This window comes from Tachypleus tridentatus, chromosome 2, assembly GCF_004210375.1.
Source record: "Tachypleus tridentatus isolate NWPU-2018 chromosome 2, ASM421037v1, whole genome shotgun sequence".
Taxonomy (NCBI): Eukaryota; Metazoa; Arthropoda; class Merostomata; order Xiphosura; family Limulidae; genus Tachypleus; species Tachypleus tridentatus.
Genome location: NC_134826.1, coordinates 19,495,603 through 19,521,349, shown reverse-complemented (window position 1 = coordinate 19,521,349; position 25,747 = coordinate 19,495,603). Strand labels below are relative to the sequence as shown.

The 25,747-nt window shown below is 34.8% G+C and overlaps 1 protein-coding gene across 8 annotated transcripts in view; it reads right to left on the bottom strand.

Moving 5' to 3' along the window:
- Positions 1-20,441: 20,441 nt before the first annotated feature.
- The window catches only part of LOC143239051 (coronin-2B-like), a 44,579-nt gene continuing 39,273 nt past the window's right edge, over positions 20,442-25,747 (bottom strand). For all 8 annotated transcript variants that reach the window (XM_076479841.1, XM_076479844.1, XM_076479850.1 and 5 more), the window contains one exon: positions 20,442-24,931. In XM_076479841.1, the coding sequence (XP_076335956.1) occupies positions 24,800-24,931 (132 nt within the window). In that variant the 3' untranslated portion in view covers positions 20,442-24,799. The remainder of the gene's footprint in view (positions 24,932-25,747) is intronic.

Genomic DNA, 25,747 nt, shown 5'->3' with positions numbered 1-25,747 from the left:
TTGTGAGACTTAATTCACAAAATAAATGTCATCTAGTTCACTGTGAACAACATCTCATGTAAGCCTTAATTCACAAAATAAATGTCATCTAGTTCACTGTGAACAACATTTCATGTAAGCCTTAATTCACAAAATAAATGTCATCTAGTTCACTGTGAACAACATTTCATGTAAGACTTAATTCATAAGATAAATGTTGTGCAGTTCACTGTGAATAGCATTTGATGTAAGACTTAATTCACAAAATAAATGTCATCTAGTTCACTGTGAACAACATTTCATCTAAGACTTAATTCATAAGATAAATGTTGTGCAGTTCACTGTGAATAGCATTTGATGTAAGACTTAATTCATAAGATAAATGTTATCTAGTTCACTGTGAACAACATTTCATGTAAGACTTAATTCATAAGATAAATGTTGTGCAGTTCACTGTGAATAGCATTTGATGTAAGACTTAATTCATAAAATAAATGTTGTGTAGTTCACAGTAAACAACATTTGATGCAAGATTTAACTAACAATGATCGTGGCTCGTCGTAGTTCCCCAGTAGCACAGTGGTATGTCTGTGAATTTATTCTATAAGAATCTGCGTTTCAATACGTCTCGTGGGCACAGCCCAAATAACGTTTTGCATAGCTTTGTGCATAACACCACAACAAACAAGTCAGCTCTCTATTACTTTAAATAATTTGTTTGCTATATTTTTACGTTTGTTTATTTTCAATAAATTATTTAAAACAGTGTAAAAGTTTCAATTAAGCAATATTACACTTTTGCGTCACAAAAATTTTAGTAACAAAAAATGGGCTAGATATAGCCAAGTGGCTAGGGGGCGCACGACTCGTAATGTGAGCGTCGCGAGTTCGAATCCCTGTCCCATCAAACAGTCGTAGTGGTATTATAACTGTAGGGTGACGACCAATTCCACTAATTGTTGGTTGAATAGTATCCCAATAGATGGCAATGGATGATGATAACTAGCTGCCTTCCTCTAGTCTTAAATCAGGGGTTCTCTCCCTTACATCCAATAGAGTTACAGCTTACATTTGTTAATAAACACTTACCTTCTCTCCATTATGCCCAATATAGTTATACCTTACATTTGTTAATGAACACTTTCCTTCACTCCCTTATGTCCGGGTCCGGCATGGCCAAGCGTGTTAAGGCGTTCGACTCTTAATCCGAGGGTCGCGGGTTCGAATCCCCGTCACACCAAACATGCTCGCCCTTTCAGCCGTGGGAGCGTTATAATGTGACGGTCAATCCCAGTATTCGTTGGTAAAAGAGTAGCCCAAGAGTCTTACACTGCTAAATTAGGGACGGCTACCTCAGATAGCCCTCGAGTAGCTTTGCGCGAAATTCAAAACAAACAAATTCAAAACAGACTTTTATGTTCAATATAGTTACAGCTTACATCTTCGAATGAATGCTTACTTGGTTGCTTAACCCGAAACTTAGTAAAGTTAAAACTTATAATATCAAAAGCAGAGTATGAGAAGATGACAAGCAAATTAAGTCATGTGATTAATTAGTAATTACGAATTTAAAGATTCAACGTCATTACATACTGTGATGTAGCTTGTCACGTGATACTCAAATTCAAATATATTCTCTGTTTTAGGAAGTTTGAAATATCTAAAAATTACTACATATTTTTATCGTGATAAGTTTCTTTCTAACACGTACACATAAAACAGCTGCCTAACACAGCTGTAACACTCACACACAAAAACAGGTGTCTAACACAACTGTAACACTCACACACAAAAAACCAGGTGTCTAACACAGCTGTAACACTCACACACAAAAACCATGTGTCTAACACAACTGTAACACTCACACACAAAAAACCAGGTGTCTAACATACCTGTAACACTCACACACAAAACCAGGTGTCTAACACAGCTGTAACACTCACACACAAAACCAGGTGTCTAACACACTGTAACACTCACACACAAAAACCAGGTGTCTAACACAACTGTAACACTCACACACAAAAAACCATGTGTCTAACACAGCTGTAACACTCACACACAAAAAACCAGGTGTCTAACACAACTGTAACACACACGTAAACCATTAAACAATCAGATTTCAATTCCTTTTGCTCATTTTTCGAACTCAAATCTTTACAAAGAGAACTTACGAAACAATGAATATACACAGGCCATTTTTTCTTCCAGTTTTTGCAGACATTTCGATTGGATGAAGGTTCAAATGACAACAATCTCTCGTACCACATACTAAATCAAAAGACAGCAAAATACCACAAAAAATACAGTAATATTCATGAAACGTTAGTTGTGAAAGGAGTTATGTCATTGCATTGAAGCGTTTCTCGTCGTTCTCGTCAAATACAAAACCTATCATAACTGGATGAATCAGATTTTATAATGTAAGCCTTTACTCTTATGTCTAGTAATTAAGTACAAATGTGAACTATTAAAGCATCATACCTATAATTTTTGTAATCCCCCTTTCTGATTGGCATGCATAAGATTGACCGGATATGACGTCCCGATTCTCCGGATATCTAGACAGTGTATTTCAGTTTTATGAAGTTATGATAAATTACTTTGCACCCAGATTCTCTTTATTTCTTATTACATTGCACTGTTTGATGACAAAATTTCATTTCTCAATACGCAGGTCCGGCATGAACAGGTAGTTAAGGCGTTTGACTCGTAATCTGAGGGTCACGGGTTCGAATCTCCGTCGCACCAAACATGCTTGCCCTATCAGCCGTGGGAGCGTTATAAAGTGACAGTCAATCCAACTATTGGTTAGTAAAAGAGTAGCCCAAGAGTTGGCGGTGGGTGGTGATGACCAGCTGCCTTCCCTCTAGTCTTACACTGCTAAATTAGGGACGGCTAGCGCAGATTGCTCTCGAACAGGTTTGCGCGAGATAAAAAAATAAACAAATACTTTCATCACGCCATCTCTACAAACTGAAAGAATTTTGTGTTGTTTGATACGATGTTATTTCCTACCAAAATTTCTGTACATACGTTTCGCACGATGTCTATCATGTGCGATCATTTCTACATTTATATACAAATATAGTTTCGTCTCAGAGAAGTACTAGGCCTCGTAGACGTTACAAGAAATACTTGTGAGATGAATCTGCCTGGAGCAGAGAATATTCGGGTGCTTTTCTGACGATGGCTCGACCAAATTATTTTTTACTGAAAATATGGTAAGTGGAAAAAAGTGATTTCTACAGCCAGCGTAATTGGATTTACTAAAATACCCGATTTATCCACGTTTTTTCTTTTTTTTTTTTTTGTAAAATAATAAAAAAGGAAATTTCTTTCAGTTTCGCGCAAAGCTACTCGAGGGCTACCTGCACTAGCCACCCCTAATTTTGCAGTGTAAGACTAAAGGGAAGGCAACTAGTCATCACCACACACCGCCAACTCTTGATCTACTCTTTTATCAACGAATAGTGGTATTAATCGTCACATTATAACGGCCCCATAGTTGAAAGGGTTAGCATGTTTGGTGTGACGGGGATTTGAACCCGCGATCCTCGGATTACGAGTCGAGTGCCTTATCCACCGTGCCATCCCGTGCCAATAAAAAAGGAAGAAATATAAATTTGATTGTCGAAAGTGGTCTCAGACGGAAAATTCGCGTAACCAAAAGTAATACTATTGCATTCAGCTATAACAACATCTTCCTCTCCTTTGTGAAATGGGCTTGTCTCCAGTCTTGTGCAATCCACCGACAAACGAACAGTCTACTGGGAAAACAAACCTGAACTAGGAATCCATTTAAAAAGCACTTCTGTTAGAATTGAGACGTTTCTTGAAAATTCAATAGATAGAAGGCTTTGATACTAAAAACTCGTTAGAAAATCACAGGGAAATACTTGTTTCGTGAAGAAATGACATATTTATTGTAACAAAATTTGACTGGTCACGCCAAAACAAAAGGTTTGTTTGTTTTGAATTTTGCGCAAAGGTACACGAGGGCTATCTGCCCCTAATTTAGCAGTGTAAGACTAGAGGGAAAGCAGCTAGTCATCACCACCCACCGCCAACTCTTGAGCTACTATTTTATCAACGAATAGTGGGATTGACTGTCACATTATAACGCCCCCACGCCTGAAAAGGAGAGTAGGTTTGGTGCGACCGGGATTCGAACCAGCAACCCTCGGATTACAAGTCGAACGCCTTAACACGCTTGGCCATGCCGGGCCGCCAGAATAAAAGAATATTTTTAAGGAATATTTTATGGGCGAACAAAATCAAACAGAGCAGTCTAAATAAGCCTCAAAACACAACTTTAAACCGAAACCTATTAGAAATAAAATATCGCATGCGACAAAGCTTCAATAAAGTACTGGTCTATTATTTATCGTTTAATTAAACTAATTATTCCAAATTTACGTTTGATGTATTTTTCGATTATTTTCAAATAATATTAAAACCAAGTTAAAGTATGTCTCCCTGGAACTGTTTGTTATTTTTCTATAAAATTCTCAGGCCTAAAACGTGATTGCATGGTTAAATAAATTACAATCAATTGTCATAGACGTGTGGCCACTTAAATACTGTTAATATTTTTACTTTTTTGTATTAATTTTGATAAAATAGAAACAGACTTTATTATTTTAATATGTTTAGATTTGTTTATTTGTGGTTATGCACAAAGCTTTACAATGGATTATCTGTGTTGTAATAACTACGAGTATCGAAACCTGGTTTACAGCATTATAAGTCTTCAGATTTACCGCTGAGCCATTAAGAGCTAATTGATTTTTTTTAGTTTAATAGGCGTTCAAGAGAGCCCCCAGTGGCACAGCGGTATGTCTACGGACTTAAAAACCGGGTTTCAATACCCGTGGTAGGCAGAGAATAGATAGTCTATTGTGTACCTTTGTGCTTAACTTCAAACAAATCAGTCATTTCAAGGTGAGACGTTTTGTAAATTGCCTTCAGAGCGAGAACCACTATATTAATAAATACGGATAATGAATGTTTCAAGGCTTGACGTCTACATTTATAATTTAACTAAAAGAACAAATTCACAGATTTTAAGTAGATAGAACATGGTCTAGGAGTTATTGCGAAAATGTTTCATATCGGAATGTCCAAGGTTTGAGTCGAGATATATTTCTAAAACACCCTGCACTTTCATCTATGGAACCATTATAACTGCGGCAATTAATTTCACTACTAGATTAGCCATACTTGCATAATAGACATTGAGTGTTCCTCACTGTGCCACTAGGGGGCTTTAAGTTTTTAAAATGATGTTTACAAGTCTGAAGCCAAAATGCTTGACTTTATATTTTATTTTTATATTACTATAATCTAATGTAAGCAACAACTATTCCAATTGTGTTTTCAATTATTGTAACCTTCATCTTTTCTTGTTCTGTAATTAAAAGCTTATCTGGTTATGGTGAAGATGGAGCGAGTGAAGCAGGAGGTCAGTTCAAATTTCTTTGAAACTTTCAGGATCTGAAAAATATTTCAAAGTTTTACTTATGCCTCTCGTTACACAGAACGTGATTTTAATGACTTTCTCCAAGCATAAATCATAAGAAAACAGTATATCTGCCCACAAAACATGCGAATAGTGAACGGTAAGTCAGCTTTGATGGTAAGACATTGTTTATTTTAACCACTTAGGCCTAACCTAATTTATTATTGTAAATCAATTGTTTGTAAGACATATTTTAACTTGTGAGTTAAAAGTTAACTGACAAGATGAGATATCCCAGAGCTATTTCTGGAATTATATTTTACCAAGTCTTTACCCTTTACAGTTTTTCTGCAACTGATAGAGTTGTTCTATTTTGATTTTGTCCTGCGCAGTTTGATTTCATTCGGGATTAATCATATTGGTTTACTTTCATTACATATTTGCTTTGCTATTACTTCGCCGATTCGCAGTTTATACTGAAAAATTTGTAGTTTCTTTGTCGTATGTATGTCAGCTTGTATATAAAAAAAAAACGTTTTACGCCCTTTCTTATATTTAAATTTACCAGTCGGAAGATTCTTTCCCGCTTTTAAAGATTTCAGCTTTTAAGCTTAACAAGCAAATTCGATAGTTTTTATTTATTCAAGGAATAATCACTTTTTCTAGCATTTACTAAAATTGGATAAAAGTCGTTTTAAAGTTCAGACGAGTCCTTTAAAACAGAAGAATTGTTGGGCGAAATCTAACTTATTTCAATATAATTTTAAAATATTTTAATACTTTAAAAGCATTAATATAAAATAAAATCACAGAGGCATAAATGTAACAACCTTTTATTTGTTTGTTTGCAGTTAAACACAAAGCTACAGGATGATATATTGGTTTTTACTTGTGTGAGCTCATACTTTCCGCTAAGGCAGTGGGGAGCATGGGAAAGAGGGCGCCTTTTAAGTAAGGTAGGGAAACTAGTGTCTAAATAAAATATGAAAGTTTCATAAATGTTTAAGTAAAATAAGACGAACTAAACTGGTTTTTTATCGTTATGATTTTCTCTTTTTCATATATAAAATGCGCTGTTTTTGATGTCATTTTATTTTCTTGTATTTTATGGCTAAAATACCATCGACCATCTAAGAGATTAAAGTTTTACAAAGACCATTTCTCTTCAACTGTTTCAGTCCTGATAAAAGCCTTTTGTGATGATATTGCTGTTTTATAACGCGGTTACTAATATTGAAATTCAAATATAAATCATATATAAAATGCTTCTGGTTTATCACTATTAACTTAAGGCGTGCGATGGATGTAACGATACAGAGATATAACTTACTCTCATGAACATCATGAATAATTTACATAAAAGAGATGAAGATTTAGTAGCTGTTTAATTATCAATTTACATCTGTACGACGACCTGAGATGTTTTTATTGCATGTGTATCACCCTTAGGATTATCAGTTACTTTTGTATATGCAAAACTGTAGGCCTAACCTCGCTCTTATTATCAATTAATTTTCTAGACACAAAAATGTAGCTCTAACCTTATTCTCGTTATTAGTAACTTTTTGGAGACACAAAAATGTAGATCTAAACTCGTTCCCATTACCAGTTAATTTTGTATACATAAAAATGTAGGTCTAACCTTGTTTTCATTATCAGTCGTTTTATAGGCACAAAAAGGTAAGCCTAATCTCGTTTTCATTATCAGTTACATTTATAGACACAAAATTGTTGGTCTAATCTCTTTATAGATACAAAAATATAGGCCTAATCTTGTTTTCATTATCAGTTATTTTTATATACACAAAAATATGATCCTAACTTTGTTCTCATTATCAGTCGTTTTATGGACGTAGAGAGGTAAGTCTAGCCTCTCTTATTATCAGTTATTTTTATAAACACAAAAATCTCATTATAATTTGTTTTATAAACACAGAAATGTAAACCTAGCCTCTCTATCATTATCGCTTACTTTTATAGACACACAAATGTAGGTCTACACTCGTTCTCACTACCAGATAATTTTATATACACAAACATGTGGGTCTATCTAACTTCGTTCTTATTATCAGCCACTTTTTTATAGATGCAAATAAGGTAGGCCTACTCTCGTTCTCATCACAACTTACTTTTATAGACATAAAAATGTAGGTCTAACTACGCTCTCATTATCATTCGTTTTACAGACACACAAATGTAGGCCTAATCTCGTTTTCATCATCACTTACTTTTATAGACACAAAAATGTAGGCCTAACCTTGTTCTCATTATTAGTTACTTTTTACAGACACAAAAATGTAGGTCTGAACTCGTTCTCATTACCAGTTAATTTTATAGACACAAAAATGTGGGCGTAACTTCGTTCTCAATATTACCTACTTTTTAATAAACACAAAATGTCGGCTTAACCTTGTCCTTATTATATAGTTTCTATATCCACAAAATTGTAGACCTAACCATGCTCTCAATATTAATTATTTTATAGACACAAAAATGTGGACATAACCTCGTTCTCATCATTAGTTATTTTTAGACACAAAAATATAGGCCTAACTTTGTTTTTATTATTAGCTATTTTTTATAGAAACAAAAATGTAGGCCTGATCTCGTTCCAGTCATCGGTTACTTTTATAGGCACTAAAATATAAGCATCATCTCGTTCTCAGACCTCTCTTGAAGGAGTAAAACGGCGACTCTTTCACGTTTCAACAACTGTTGAGCCTTCTGCATAACTTTTAAGATGACTTTCTCTAGCGACGTCTCTTCTTCGACTAAATTGTGAACAACTTCTAGTAGCGCCTGTTAATATTTGTTAAAACGCTTTAAGTTACAAAGGCGAAGAATTACGTTTATTAGGAAAAAGAATTATATCTAAATTTTAATGAAGAAAATGGTACAGATAAAGAACTGTTAATAATGGCAAGTTAAAACTAATTTATTTTTCAGTTACTGTAGTTGATTTTTATAGTGTAAAGTTACACCTTGTTCACAACAAACATTCTTTCAACTAAATTAATTATGTTTAACATGAACAACATATATATATATATAAGCCTTGTAGTAGCATTTTTACTGTATACCATTTGAAATTTATACCTGTCGTTACTTACTTTGTATTAACAGTAAATTAACAAGGTGCAATATAAGTTAAACACTTATTTATTAAGAAATTTGTACTGAAGTAAAAATTACTTCAGCAACATTTTCATGAAATTTATTTTCTTTGATACTTTTACTTGTATTTTATAGACATTTGTCTCATATAAAGACTCTCTCAGACAAACAAGCAGACCCGGCATGGCCAAGCGTGTTAAGGAATTCGACTCCTAATCCAAGGGTCGCAGTTTCGAATCCCTCCCAGCCGTGGAGGCGTTATAATGTGACAGTCAATCCCACTATTCGTTGGTAAAAGAGTAGCCCAAGAGTTGGCGGTAGGTGGTTATGACTAGTTGTCTTCCCTACAGTCTTACACTGCTAAATTAGGGTCGACTTGCGCAGGTAGCCCTCGAGTAGCTTTGCGCGAAATTCAAAAACATACAAAACAAACATACAAACTAGTTGATGAACTAATGGTTATAAACTAACCAATACTTTATACATGTAAAAACGGCTCGTTTGGGTTGAGAAAATTTTTTACATAGAGGAGCGAACAACGTTTCGACCTGCTTGGGTCATCGTCAGGTTCACGAAGAAGGTCGAAACGTTGTTCGCTCCTCTACGTAAAAAATTTTCTCAACCCAAACGAGCCGTTTTTACATATATATTTTTCTCTACAAGTGGGTTTTCTCGACGTCATTAACCAATACTTTGCAATGGTATATTTATAAAGTATAAATCAAATACTTATACGCATACACTCTTGTATAATGTTTAAGCCCGGAATGGCCAGGTGGTTAATGTACTCGACTCGTAATCTGAGGGACGCGTGTTCGAATTCCCGTCGCACCAAACGTGCTCGCTCTTTCAGCCATGGGAGCGTTATTATGTTACAGTCAATCCCACTATTCGTTGGTACAAGAGTAGCCCAAGAGTTGGTGGTGAGTGGTGATAACCAGCTGCCTTCCCTACGGTCTTACACTGCTAAATTAGGGACGGCTAGAGCAGGTAGCCCTCATGTAGATTTGCGCAAACTTCAAACCATGTAAATGTTTAATCAAATTACTTTTTCGTCTACTTCGGTGAATTACTATTCGCCACTTTGGACCTGTTTGTTTGTTTTGAATTTCGCACAAAGCTGCATGAGAGCTATCTGCAATAGCCGTCCCTAATTTATCATTGTAAGACTAGAGGAAAGGAAGCTAGTCATCACCACCCACCGCCGACTCTTGGGCTACTCTTTTACCAACGAATAGTGGGATTGACCGTCACATCATAACGCCCCACGGCTGAAAGGGCGATCATATTTGGTGTGATGGGGATTCGAATCTGTGGCCCTCGGTATACGAGTCGAGTGCCTTAACCACCTGGCCATTCTGGTCTGCATATAATATATAAACGTATACATAGCTTATCATATTCTTTTAATATACCGAATGTTTATAAACCTTTATATTTCATTTATCTTCTATACATCAACCTTTTAATAAGATTCTGCACAAATGTTGACAAGTTTGTTTTTTGTAACATATCAAACGTACGATTCGATAACTTAAAAATTACTTATTTAAAAAATAATGATATTTATAGGCAGTTATGCTGTACTTTATTTTAATCAAAGTTTTTAACACCCATACCATCTTTTGTTGTTTGTTTTGTTCTTGAATTTCGCACAAAGCTACTCGAGGGCTATCTGCGTTAGCCGTCCCTAGTTTAGTAGTGTAAGAATAGAGGGAAGGCAGCTAGTCATCACCACCCAACGCCAACTCTTGGGCTACTCTTTTACCAACGAATAGTGGGATTGACCGTCACATTATAACGCCCCCACGGCTGAAAGGACGAGCATGTTTGGCGCGACGGGGATGCGAACCCGCGACCCTCAGATTACGAGTCGCACGCCTTAACGCGCTTGGCCATGCCGGGCCCCATACCATCTGTCTTTAGAGTACAGTAACAATAACGTCTGTAGATGTCGACAAAGCTACAAAGTGAGATATCTGTCCTCTAGCCACGACAGGTGTCAGAACCCGAGAGATGTAACAAGTACAACCTAAGAGTTAACGTTACAGCCAACTTTGAATCGCAGGATATAAAGCAGACAATTCGAATAGTCACACCCCTACTTATAAATGTTAGTACCATGGGTGGTTTTGTTTATAAATTAGTACGTTACGTACTATGTCTAATTCAAGTTACAAACTCTCTTAAACATTCAATTAGGTATTTCTTGATTTTCTAAAAAAAACTGAGAAGGAAAGAAACTTAAATCAAGGATATTTTTTGTTATGCTTTCGTAATTCTGCCATATCTTTACTTCAGATGTTTGAAGCCGTAGACTCTGTTGACATTTTGAACTCTTATTGCACCTGGTGGTGGCATCTTTCGGTTTATAAAGAACTATATAAAATATAACCTCGTGCACTTAGTAATTTCGATCGATACAACTACACACAGGACTTGGCATGGACGAGGTAATTCGACTAGCAGTCTGAAGGTCGCGGGTTCGAATCCCCTTCCCACCAAACATGTTCACTCTTTCAGCCATGGGAGTATTATAATGTGCGGTCAATCCGACTATTCGTTGGTAAAAGAGTAGCCCAAGAGTTGGCGGAGACTGGTGATGACTAGTTGTCTTCCCTCTTGCCTATCGCTGTTAAATTGGGGACGACTAGGGTAAATACCCCCCTTGTAGCTTTGCGCGAAATTCAAAACAAACCAAACAATTGCACGGTTATAACTACCGTAACCATTACAAACTACCAAACAGATATGGAATTCATACTTAATCTGTTCATCCAACCCTCCAGGTGGCAGCAGCATTACAACATTCGATAGTCCTTTGTTTTCAAACGAATTTGAAACAAAAACAAACAAAAGAACCAAAATCAAATCGCGTGGTGAAAAACAACGTTAATGTTACAAACATTACTCTTCTAACAAAGCGATTTCTTATTTTTTTATAAGAATATAAACATTTTCCACATTAAACTTTACAGTAATCTAAGATTTTTTATGTGAAATCAAAAGTAAAGGAATAACCAAAATAAACGCAAGCAGCCTCGTGCAGCCGTCTAGATGCTAACAGTTTTAGTTTTACCAATGAGGCTATTTGTTTGTAGTTAAGCACAAAAATACACAACGGCCTAACTGTATTCTGACCATCACAGGTATCAAAACCCCGTTTCTAGGGGTATAAGTCTGTAGACATGCCGCTGTGTCATTGGGGCCCCACAAAACTGTTTGGATCTTATAGCCAATAAATAATAGTTTAAATACAAGAGTCTATTTTACTGTTTTTATAGTGATGTTTGCAAAGCCTCTTTATCCATTCACTATAGCCAAATCTAATTCTTGTTGTATTTGTATAGAAATACAGAAGAATGAACACACGATTCTGTTTTATAAATTGAATAGGGTGAACTGAATTTGAATGGTTGATACCAAATTTTCAACACTTCTTCAAATATAACAACAACAAAAAAGGAATTATTCCAAAACAACTCAGTGCCATATATAACTCAACATTGTTTGTTTGATTAGAATTAAACACAGAGCTACACAAGAGGCTATCTGTGCTTTGCACACCACGGATATCGAAATCACGTAATATTTAGCGAAAATATTTGAGATTACACCTTCTTTTTGTTTTAGAGCGAAAACTACACGTTGAGCTATGAGTACTGTAACCGCCACTCGAATCGAGCCCCGAATTCTAGCGTTATACACACACAAACTTAACGCCAAGTCATTTTGTGGCTTTATGTACGAATATTAATATGAGGTTGTTATAACTTTTTTTTTTGCATTTCAAAAATTTCTATCTGCTTCCATGTGTCATGCAAGCTATCCTGTTACCACTAAAATAAAACAATAGTCCCATTCCACACATTGGAACCATGAGGGCGTTATAAGAGTGTCAGTCATATCCCATCGTTCAGTGTTAACTAGCTGCTTCTCAGTTGGTCCTGCATGACCACGTGGTTAAGGCACTCGACTCGTAATCTTGGGGTCGCGAGTTCGAATCCCCATCACACCAAACATGTTCGCCCTTTCAGCCGTGAGGACGTTATAATGTCACGGTCAATCCCACTATTCGTTGGTAAAAGAGTAGCCCAAGAGTTGGCGGTGGGTGGTGGTAGATAGCTGCCTTCTCTCTTGTCTTACACTGCTGAATTAGGGACGGTTAGCGCAGATAGCCCTCGAGTAGCTTTGCGCGAAATTCAAACAAACAATCTTTTCAGTCCATCATTTTAAAACTGTGGACGACTAGAGCAGATAGCCCCCCACCCTCCCACACCCGTTTAGCTTTAAGGTGAAATTCAGTGGCTGAATTATTGTAACAACTTGGATAATTCTAATATCCTTTAAAATATTTGCTCAGCCAACTGTGCATATTTATTGTTTTAGCATCACCCAAAGTTTCGTTTTTGTCTAACAGTTCTTCCCAAGTCATTTTAAAAATTAAAGTCAACCGTCTCATCTTCTATTGGTTAAAACTACAATGAATCACACTTACGTTCAAAAAAAAAAAAATATATTCTCAAGAGCATAGTTTCGTTAAAGAAATAGAAGTTATGCATCAAAGCAATTACTTATTTGAGTTACGCAACAGAATACACGCTTATCACAGACTTTTCAAGGGCTATAAACAGTTGTTATAGTTTTTAAGGATTTCTATCGTTTGTACGTGTACAGATAGCCTAAAGAAAAGCACGATTCACTGATTTCTGACAATCTTAGAGTTAATGACCATGAAATATGGTACCAGCTTTCAACACCAAGTCTTCCTTTCTCTGCTTAGAGACGCAAATGTGCAAGTTAGCTGAAGTTTGGGTTTAAACTGCGCATGTCGAAGCTCGTGAAATACATATAAGAAAATGTGGTATGCGAGCCGAGATTCAAATTGACCAAAGATGAGAGACGTTACTACAAAAAACACAGAGCAATATTATTTATTCATTTTTATAGTCATCCGATGGGAAAGAAGTGAATTTACGAAGCCACAACGCTAAAATCAGAGGTTCGATTCCTCTCGGTGGACACAGCAGATGGCCTAATGTAGCTGTGCTGTAAAACACACACTATTTTTAGACTTTTTATGCAAAACTGCAAGAGATGCCCGTAGACAAGAGAAAAGATAATTAGCAGTACCCTCCGCCAACGTTTTGGCTACTCCTATATGACCAAGTAGTGGGATTTTATCGTCACTGTTATAGTACACTCACTTTCCCAAGGAGCGTAGTGAATTTGTTTTCTTCTAACAGCAATGGCATACGAGCCGTGAATTATTAGATTCACAGTCCAGGCACGCTAACCTTGGGCTACACTCAGCCCAGGAATGATATTTACGCAATTTAAAGATATCCCAAGTGAGTGGTCTCTTTTGTATCATATTTATTACATGTTATTTCTGCCTAGCTTATCATATAGGGAAACTACAAATATAATAAACAATTAATTAATCTGTACAAGTCAAAAAGTTAATTTTTAAGTTTGAAAAAAAAAAAGATAATTCTTTATCATAAATTAAACAAGATGGGGATTTCCTATTCTGCTTGTAAGTTATATCTCAGTGATCCTCTTACAGCTGTTGGGTTTTAGAATTGTGTTCAGATAACATTTTAGATTTGTTCTTAGTGTTCCATAGGTTACTGCCGAAAAGGACTATCGTTGAGCACCAACAGTCGTCAACTGGGTTAAAAGATGAGTCATTTTATTAGAAACACTATTAATACATATGTAGTAAAATTATTTCAACATCACGGTTTAAACACCAAAAGCCGGTGAAATGTTAGGTTCAATAAGACTAATATGTGAATTTTGAAAAAGTATTTGTTTGTTTGTTTGTTTTTTGGAATTTCGCACAAAGCTACTCGAGGGCTATCTGTGCTAGCCGTCCCTAATTTAGCAGTGTAAGACTAGAGGGAAGGCAGCTAGTCATCACCACCCACCGCCAACTCTTGGGCTACTCTTTTACCAACGAATAGTGGGATTGACCGTCACATTATAACGCTCCCACGGCTGAAAGGGCTAGCATGTTTAGCGAGACGGAGATGCGAACAGGCGACCCTCAGATTACGAGTCGCACGCCTTAACACGCCTTTGAAAAAGTATATGTTGTTCTTCCCTTAATTGTCGTTTTACAGGATAGCAGTCTAGTATTATAACTTATAGATAAAATCGAAAATATTGTAAGGTACTATTTTTTATCAATGTTATTGGTGAACACCAACAATTCTCATCAAAATAAAATAAAACTCTTAAACTGTTAGAAAATGTTATTTTATTTTGTGTGCTTGTTTTTTTTTTTACTTCGCGCTATGCTACAGGAGGGCTATCTGAGCTATCCGTCCATAATTTAGTATTGGAAGACTAGAAGGAAGGCAGCTAGTCATCACCATCCACCGCCAACTCTTGTACTACTCTTTCACCAATAAATAACGTTACCTATAACGTCCCCATAACTGAAAGGTGAGCAAGTTTAGTGTGACGGGTATTCGAACCCGCGACCCTCAGATAATGAGTCTATGGTTTGCTGTTTTTTTTAATAATTTTATAAACCCCAGTAAAATCGTGGGTTCATCCATGACAATTCTCACCTTGGTAAGTATTTCAACCACGTGTGTAACTTTAAACGAATTATCATCTTTACACTTAATCTTAATGTTCTCTATAAGAAATATATAGTTAACCCTAAATTTAACAAACCTTAACAATAACAACCACTGCAGCAGGTGCTCTTTTTCCTTTGTTTCTTCATTTATTTATTTTTAAACGCAAAATTGAAAAAAATGGATTGATTATCTTTGTCATGTGCATCACAGGATCGAACCCAAAACAATTAGTTTGGTTTGTTTGTTTATTTTCCACTTCATACACATCTACGCGAGGGATATCTTCGCTACCTGTCCCTAATTTAGCCGTGATAGATTAAAGGGAGTGCAGCTACTCAATTCATTATTTCAACTCTATTCAGAGTAAGTTTCGCAATCCCCAAGGCAACATGGACATGAAGGACTTTCGTCTGATTTTCCTCTACGACTTCAAACTTGGACGAAAAGCTACCCGAAACTACACACAACATCAACCAGTCACGGATCTGTTACTAAACGTACAGTTCAGCGTTGGTTTCAAAGGTTTCGACACGAAGATGTAAGTCTTGAAAACCATGAAGATCGTGGAAGGAAGCCATCCTTAGATGAAAACACATTGAGGGAAGCAATAGCTTGCAGAAAAGCCAGGCACAAGCAAATCAAGCAGTGCCAATCACATGAGTGCGATTAGAAAGAAGAAAAAGTTGTATAAGTGGGTTCCCCACGAGCTGATTGAAGATCAACAAAATCGGCCTTATGAGACCTGTCAAGGATGACGCTCCAAAAATTATACGAACTGGAAATCGAGGTTCTGCCTCATCCATCTTGTTACTCAGACATTTCCTCTACGGATGTTCATTTTTTCAAGCAGTTTATCAACGTTTTGAACAATAAACGCTTTCAAAACCAGGCAGCTGCAGAAGAAGCTTTCAGGGAATTCACTGACCACAGAAACTCTGACTTCTACAGCAGGGACATAAACAGCATCGTTACACGTTGTCAAAAGTGTGTTGAAAAAAAGTGCTTACTTTGATTAAAGCATGTTTTACACAGGTTTATACTTTTCCAAACTTCACAGTTCAAACACGACATTTATTTCTGGACAACCTAATACTTCGAAGGATGCGAATGACTCTTCACCAAATTTTGTATGGGGATATGTTGATTCCATGGTGAGAAACATACACGTTTTTCATTTTTCATTTTGCAGTTTTATGGGCATTTTGCAGTTTTTATGGGCACACAAACATGCGGTTTTATACTGTGTGTTTTGCAGTTTTTATGGGCGTTTTTGCCTTTTACAATTACATATAAGGGAAGCAATTTTTCATGTCTTAAGATAGCCTTTCATTAATCATGAATTTACAAAAAGTTCATCCAAAAAACGGGTACTCCAGTAATGAACACACCTATGATGGTTCACTTTTTAATGTTTTCATCAGCAGCAGTTTATTTAGCGATAAAAGTATAACTTTATACGTTGAGCATTAGATTTAGCATTATATGATCCAAATATTATAAAGCTACACAACACACTATCTGAGCTGTACCCATCACAGTCATCTAAGCCTAATTTTTTTTTACGTTATATGTGTTACAAAACGAAATTAAAACCCAGAAGACAATTTTTACTTCTAATTTTCACATTAGACAACGACATTTACGGTTGCTTTTTGCTTTTCAAGAGAGGGGGCTGCGGGTTGGCTGTATCGTAGAGCTACCTAACAAATTCAGAGCTAGCGAATCGCATTCGATTTCGTGCGATACAATATATTATCCCTGCTTGAAACTGTTTATGTGTTGTAAGAGTGACAATCAATGCCGTGTTTGGTAGGTTGATATTGACTTGTTGCATTCCCTGTAATAGTAGTTTCAAATTTGGGACGACGACGTATTACGATACAAATGGATTTTGAAGAAAGAAAGAAAAGATTCAGTTCTACCTTTAGTTTCACACTGTTCTGTAAACAGATTCAGTTCTACCTTTAGTTTCACACTGTTCTGGAAACAGTAGAATCTGTAAACAGATTCAGTTCTGCCTTTAGTTTCACACTGTTCTGAAAACAGTAGAATCTGTAAACAGAATGTGATGAAGAAGATTGTATTATTGTGTATTTATTTACTTTTGAAATTAAGAAACGTGCCCCTATCCTTAATGTCATTAGTTCGAAGATGTGATACATAACATATTGTAGAAAAAAATGAGAGTAAATACACAAGATAAAATAAAAGCAAGTGATAAGAAAAATGTTCAGCTCGGAATTTGTACTAATATAACGCAGACTTGTTGATATATAAACCCAAAATATTGAATACTATCGTAGCTTTTGATAGGAAAATAAATTGAAAAAATATGTACGTGTATATTGTACAAAGGATGTGTTTTCATACTTGTTTATGTGTCTGGATACCGATTAGAGCTTCTCGAGAAATAGCCGTTCTTAAAATTTTGAAATGAAAGATAAAAGAGGAGGCAGCTGATTTTTGTGGTGGTTGATTTCGTGCAAAGTTACTCGAAGGCTATCTGCTCTATCAGTCTTTAATTTTGAAACGTTAAGTCAGTGAGAAGGTGACCACTGCCAACTCTTGTCCAATCGAAGAATGGTCCGACATGGCCAGGTGGGTTAAAGCGTTCGACTCGTAATCTGAGGTTCGCGGGTTCGATTCCCTGTCGCGCCAAACATGCTCGCCCTTTCAACAGTGGGGAGCATTATAATGTGACGGTCAATCCCACTATTCGTTGGTAAAAGAGTAGCCCAAGAGTTGGCAGTAGGTGGTGATGACAAACTGCCTTCCCTCTAGTCTTACACTGCTAAATTAGGGACCGCTAGCACAGATAGCCCTCGTGCAGCTTTGCGCGAAATTCAAAAACAAACCAATCGAATAGCGGGATTTGACCGTCACTGTTAAAATGCACCCGCAGCCTCAACTTTATTATTCTCTGTGCTTGTTTTTGGAGCAACTTTGGATGACTATCACCAATACATTTGTTTGGTTGGTTTGAATTTCGTTAAAAGCTGCACGAGGGTTATCTGCATTAGCCGTCCCTACTCTAGCACTGAAAGATTAGAGAGAAAGCGGCTAATAGTCACCGCCCACCACCACCTCCTGGGCTACTATTTTACTAACAAATAGTGGGATTGATCGTAACATTATGACACCTCCACGGCTGAAAGGGGCGAGCATGTTTGGTGGAAGTTTATTGTTCTTAACTACCGAAAAATAGTGTTCCTCTCTCTGTGTACAAACTAAATAAATACATATATCTACATATTTTATTGAAAATATATATATTTTAATGAAGTTAAATAAGCAAAATCACAAGAGGAACTGCGTTAAAAACAGCAAATTCAAACCTCGGACTAATTATATTGATTTTTATAACTTACAAAACAAGCCGAATCAAAAATCAATTTGTGTGTGTACACGTTCTTGGTACTAGTGTACTATAAAACTTATCCCACAAGGAATAAACAACAAGAAATATATAAAAATATCTTCCCGTTGTTTTCGTTCAACAGCATCAAGAAAATATTAACGCATCTTCAATGTGTAAAAGAAGTAACTTTTTATCTTCTAGTGTAGGCGATGAGTTAGGCTAGTCTTAACACAAACACTGGAAACAGCTGCACGCAGACTCCACTTTGTATGTTGGACTTTTGCGAAATTTTGAAACAAACCAAACATTTACGTTATTCTTCGTTGTCTGAGATTGAGAGTGTATGCTGTCTTTGTTCCTTATAGGCATCCGTAGATAAAACAAAAACTGATGAGCTGGAGATGATACTGCCACCAGCTCGGATGTTCCTACAAACACTCCAAAAATCTAGAATTATAGTTTATGTGTATGATAGATCATACATCACACATCTAGGATCATAGTACATGTGTGTGATAGATCACACTTATAATATAGAATCATAGTTTATGTGTATGATAGATCATACATCACACATCTAGGATCATAGTACATGTGTGTGATAGATCACACTTACAATATAGAATCATAGTTTATGTGTATAATATATGACACTTACAATATAGAATCATAGTTTGTGTATGATAGATCACACTTACAATAGAGAATCATAGTTTATGTGTATGATAGATCACACTTACAATATAGAATCATAGTTTATGTGTATGATAGATCAAAGACCCAGAAAAATAAACTTGGAACAAGAAAAGTTTCGCTATTTGTTTCAGCGCAAAGCAACACGATGGATTACCTACACTATGTCCACCGCAAGTATCGAATCTCGCATTTTTACGTCATTCGTCGTCAAGATTACTATCGAGCCGCAGAGGAGGGAAGAATTTTATTCCATTCACTCCTATTTGACTGCATCACGAGACGTTATCTATTTAAAAATAATCTAAACACGTGCACAATCCTAAAATTGGCTTTCTCGTGGTATCCACAATATGTTCATGTCATTTAATTAAAAACTTATAAATGAAAAAAAAAAACACTTCATTTATTAACTCCTTAACATAAAAATCCCAAAATGATGGTGTTCCCAAAGTCTGGGCCCATAAAAAAAAAACAATTTATTATTAATGTATTTATTATTCTAATTGGATGCCATTAACAGCCTTACGAATATCACTTATTAGTATACTGTGCCACCATGTTTTTTTCCGAAAATAAGTGAAACTGACATAAACAACGTGTTTGTTAAAAGTTAAGAATATGACGTCTGTTTTCCTTGTGGGTCCAAACTTTTTGGAGTGTGTTTTCTCATAGCAAAGTCACATCAGGCTATCTGTCCACCGAGAGAAATTGAACCCCTGATTGTTAGTCCAAAAATGTACCGGTATTCTGGCGGGGTACCCAAATTTCTTGTACACCACATGTTGCTCACATCGTAAATGCCTCAGACGACTGAGATGACTAGTTGCTTTCCATCCAGTCTTTCAGTGCTAAATTAAGAATGGCCAGCGCAGATAGCCCTCGTGTAACTGTTCGCGAAATTCAAAACAAATCAACCCACAATCCTTGTGCAATTGACTTATTTCACAATAGACCATAGAAAGAGATGTGGGAAACACGGATAAAAGTTAAGCTGAATGTAAACAGTTACGAGTCTCTCAGCTTTAATGCCTTTAAAACTAAGATTAAATCTTAATCACATGGTGAATATGCTGAAATCTTAAATGTCAGGAACAAATGTACGAGCATGCATACAGCCCTCAAACGTTTTACAATTTTATAAAAAAATGAAATACCAATTCGCATTTCCATTATTTTTTAAAAGCATTTTTCTCTGCATGTTTAAGTATACACAAAAGTTAAACTTAACACAAAAAACTAATTTTTAACCACCAGATCTTTATTTTCTAGATCGACCTCATTATACACAAATAAAATGGTTTCTTTGGTGACTATATTTGATCTATATTGAATTACAATGCTATGGACTGACGCCATCTTCAGATATTTGAGTTGTTACAAAAAAAGTTTCAAAAGGCACAACTTAGAACTCATGCCGGTGTATTAATAAAGTTCGTAAAAAACATCTGTATAAAACTAATTCCTATTTTTAGCTAAATATACAACTTAACGTTACTATACATATAAAGAAAGACACATTTTACGCTTCCTGAAGTGTAAATACATTATATCAGTATACTAATACTGATACTTTTACACACTATGTACGATACCTTGAAATTGATATGTTGCTTTTTCATAACACGCTATCTATCGTTTTAATCACAAAAAAAAACATTTATTTAACATACCAACCTCTAAAAATAACTCGTTTATCACTGTTTTCCTTCTTTACGATTCTAAAAGTCAACTATCCCTTACGCCATGTTTAAATCCGTAAACCACTGAATAACAAGCCACCTATATTTATTTACGTAAAGTAAAACCTTTCTAAAAGGTTTTTTTTTCAAGATGACATAAGTAAACCAGAAATGTTATATTTGCCAAAGAAAAATGCTTCACTGGCGGAACTCTGAAGTTAAATCTCAAATGTAGATGGAAATGTATATATAGTTTAAATCTATTATCAAATTTCTCAAAATTAAAATTCAACTACAGCAACAAGTGAAAATTTCTGCATCTCGCGTTAAAAGTTAATTCACAATTTTTATTTGAAACTTCACACAAAATTATCTTACTGACTTATTCTTAACAAAAACAGAATAACTGAGGTTTTCATGCCGATTTTTCCAGTTATTTTGAAATGGAAGAAAAATTTATAAATTAATCTAAATTTTGATCTGAAAAAAAAAACATTATATAAATGTACTGTTGTTATGCATATATAGCAACTTGTACACGACTTATATTGAGTTAAAATGTTTGAGTCGCTTATTTTTATAATCAGCAGTAACTCATTATAAAACTACAGTTTCATGTAATTATTTTTCAACAACCTCGAACTCTTACTTTTATAGCATAAAATCTTAAATTACCATAAGTAAACAGAATACCAGCTCATTATCCGAACACACCAATTACGAGTTTCACAAAAAAACCATAAGGAACTAACTCGGCTCTTCCTACTTGTACATAAAATAACAATAAGGAAGATAGTTAAGCCTAAAATATTAAAACTAGGAAGAACCAAAGACTAAAATTAAAACAACATTGACAATGATTTATTTCTAAACTAGCTTAATATTCCAATATAAACATATGGCAAGCTGATCTCCTAACATAAAAAAATTTACCAAATGCCTTGGCTTTATCAAAGTTTAAAAAATAAAGTATACAAATCAGCATGAAATAGTTGCAACCACAAAAATCAAAGACAAGGTATGACATTTCTCAAAGCAAAATTTCCGCGCGTAAACTAAAAGTGGGTGAAAAATAAAATTCTCCACCAACTTCAGCTACGAGTTTTACCCTACAATATTTTCTGTGTTCATTTCCTATTTCGTACAGTTAGGCTTATTTTTGAGTTTACTACACAAAATAACTATAATATCCACTAAATAAAATTTTGAACTTTCAAATTTGTTTGTAATTACATATATTACTATTCTAAATTGATTGTTATCACGTATGTGTTGACATAAAAGCTTCAAATATCAAATAATACACTATCAAGACAATTAAATTGACAGACACGTTGCTATAGCAACATGGTCGCTATAACTTACGTCCTCTGTTGATTAAATCTGTAATATCCGTGATATATTTAGGGAAAATTTGGTGAAGATTATTAAAATAATTGCATCTATCATATCTTATTCAGGAAAACCATTACAAATTATAACATTTCATGCAACAGACTAAAATTAAACAATGAATAGATGGCGTTCGCTACAATTATCCTGAGTTTTCTGCACTAAGACGTAGTTATGGAAAAGTATGCATAATGTACACCCTGTCTGTATGAGTTAAAGTAGCTAATCTCTAAAGAAATCTACCCCTTCAAGTTATGTAAACATAACTAATAAATTGAATAAGACCTTAAACACTATATTCTGATTTCACACACGTTTGATAATAGAAACAAAAAACAATTGTTTTAAGTGTTAACACATTGATGTTTAAACAAATGCAGCTAAATTGATAGCTCTGGTTACAACTGAATACATTATTTGGTATGTTTCACACCTTTCAGTACTTTTGAAAACGTACTATTTTCACATTTATTTCACTGTTTTGGCTTTTCTGTAATACTTTCTAGAATTTTACAGCTTTCTGAACATTATTACAACAATAATTCAATTGCAATAAACAAATAATAGACCTTAAAACTGAAAAATAGAGAAATACAAATTTCTACTGAAAATATTTAGTCACGTTTTATGTAGAATATGGTGTAATAATCACGGAAACTTGTTCAATTTTACTCTCAGTCCGAGGTAGACGTACACAATTTCTCACTATTTTAATATGCACCTACATCTCTAATTTTCTGATGTAAGCATGAATAAAAATTAAAAAGAAAATTCATCATGAACATAAATCTTTTTTCTCAACACAAATCACTGTAAACTATAATAGAAATTTCACATTAACAGTTGTTACTTATCAAATCACCAATCAGAGAGAAAAATACCATTACTTCAAAAGTCACTGTCCAAGTTTATCTATGTGCTAGTCTGAATAACACAGACATCTTACATTAACACAAAACATAAAAACACAAACTGAAGTTTCACTGGACATAACTCTCTACTAAATCATACTTTTGAAAAGTATATTCACCTGATTTACAAACTAGAAACAAAAGCTGCACCACAAATGATATCAGTAATAGATACCATAACAACAAACCAGTAATTAATTTATTCACTATAAACTTTATATTACAAATTTCTCAAACTTTACATATAAAGCAAGGAACATTAGGTTATACATTTTCAAGATATGTATGTTTTACACTTTCTATCAAAACTAACTTGTATCTACTTATAGATAACTTTTAGTGATGTATGTCAACTTAACATGACACCAGGTTTTTAAAAAATCATTGTATACTGCTTTCTCTAATTTGCTTTGGTAACCAAAAATTCACTAAAGTTGCTGTATATTTTGTTCTAGTTCAACTTTCTTGAATTATATTTCTGCAAGTCAAGAGTTAAATAATTTGTCAGTAACTCTCACTTAACATTACCAAGATTATCTCTTCTCAGATAAACTTGAAATTCAGTGAAGAAAGTCTTTCACATTGTTCTACTGTTAATCAGTTTTCCTTTCAATTACCAGGACTAATAAAACAAAATATCTATTTGTTTTACAAGTAAAAACCTAATGTTTTATATTGGTTCCTTTCTTAAAGACTAAAGCTTTTACAGGTTACATCTTACAAATAGGCCTAACCAAAGTCAATTACAAATTTCAAAGTAGATAAAAATGCCTTCATTAAAATTGCTACAAGATGTGCAAATCTGAACAAGAAAAATTATTTACTCGCACTGACAAACTATTTTACAATATTTAGCAATGTGTGCATAGGTTTCTAAACACTAAAAATTCAAACTTGTACAGGTCTTACTCCTGCAGTAATCTTTATATATATACGAAATACAATGAAATGCACGAGTGACCTTTCAAAATCCTTTTTGTGGACCTGAAGCATTTTTTTTGGGTGGCATAATATAACAAATTGCATTAACATAACATAAAAAATACATTACTTGACTTGTCAAAACATTAGAGGAATATCACTCAATAACAGTTACAAGTACAAAAAGTTCACGCTGTGATGGTAGTTCTATACAGCAGTGGTTCCCGACATTTTCCACACTCAGGACCAGCTAGTTCCAATTCCAAAATTTCATGAATCTCCACGCAATGTTAAAAAACTTTTATATTACATTGTAAAACAATGTATTTTACTAGTTGTATAATAAAACAATTTTTTATTTCAATGATTTTGCAGACTGGTTCAAATTTCCTCATGGACTGGTGACTGGGAGCCACTGCTCTACCATGTTCCTATGATAGTTTTGTAGTAAAAGTAAAAAATAATTTTTTTTAATAATAAAAATGTTCATAAAAGTGAGCAATAACTTTTCAAAAATGTCTAGAATAGCTGAAATGAGCTAAAGTGTTTTTTTACCATTTTGACAGCTTATACTAAAAATTTAAGTGTTGACTACAGAGGTTCTTTTGGTCCCAGATGACCACAAGTGCTTGTTCTAACTACAGTGAATTCAGCTGAAGTGTTAATACACTTCTGTGTGATTATGTCTCTTCTCACATGTGCGAACCGTTTGTAAGTAATTTCTGTAACTGATCTTCCAGTTCTTGTATTCGGATATTTCTGGCTGCCAACTCTTCCTTCAATTTTTTTATTTCCGCTTCTTGATACTGACATGCTTTCTTCAACTGTTCCAGTACATGTAAAACAAAGTGCTTAAAACTGTTTCATCATTCTTCTTTCAAATTTTTGCTTTTCTTTTGCAATGAACTTAAGAGATCATTTAAACAAAAAAGTGTTTAAAGGGATTGACAAGGAAAAATATCAAAATTTACATTTATGTATTTTCTAAGTTATTTACGCAGACTTCTCTAGTTTTTTAAAATGTGATACTGAGATATAAACTAATTCAAAAATCAGCACGACACAACTGTCAGATTTCTACACATGCTGACACAGCTGCCAGATGATGTCTGCACAATCTGGTGGCAGAGAACATTCTCACCAATCTGTACCTGCATAAGGATTAATAAACATACCCAAAATCTGTGCAAGAGTTTAAAAGCAAAAAACAAAGTAATTTCCTTTGTACAATTAAAATGTTTTATGTACTCATCTGTTGTTAGAGGTGTTCCACCCATAACAACTGCACCAATGTACCCCCAGTCGAAATAAAGAATATGGTTGCATCATAAAAAAAACAATTTCAGTAGTGTTCTAAAGTTGTTCCACTAACACCCAGTTGCTTCACATACAGATTTTTGTAATGGTGTCCTTCCAATGTGCTTGGAGTCATCCATTGCTACTACAACTCAAGAACAATGAAATATATACTCATGCACTTTCACAAATTCTAGTTTCCATAAGCTGGAATTATAATACATCACTGCACATGTCAACATCTGTTCAGTATTACCCTGGGACAATTATTAGTAATGAAGAGTTTCAGCATTAAGGGTTTCTTTATCCTTCTCAAATTTTTATGTTTCTCAGCTCTTACAGAA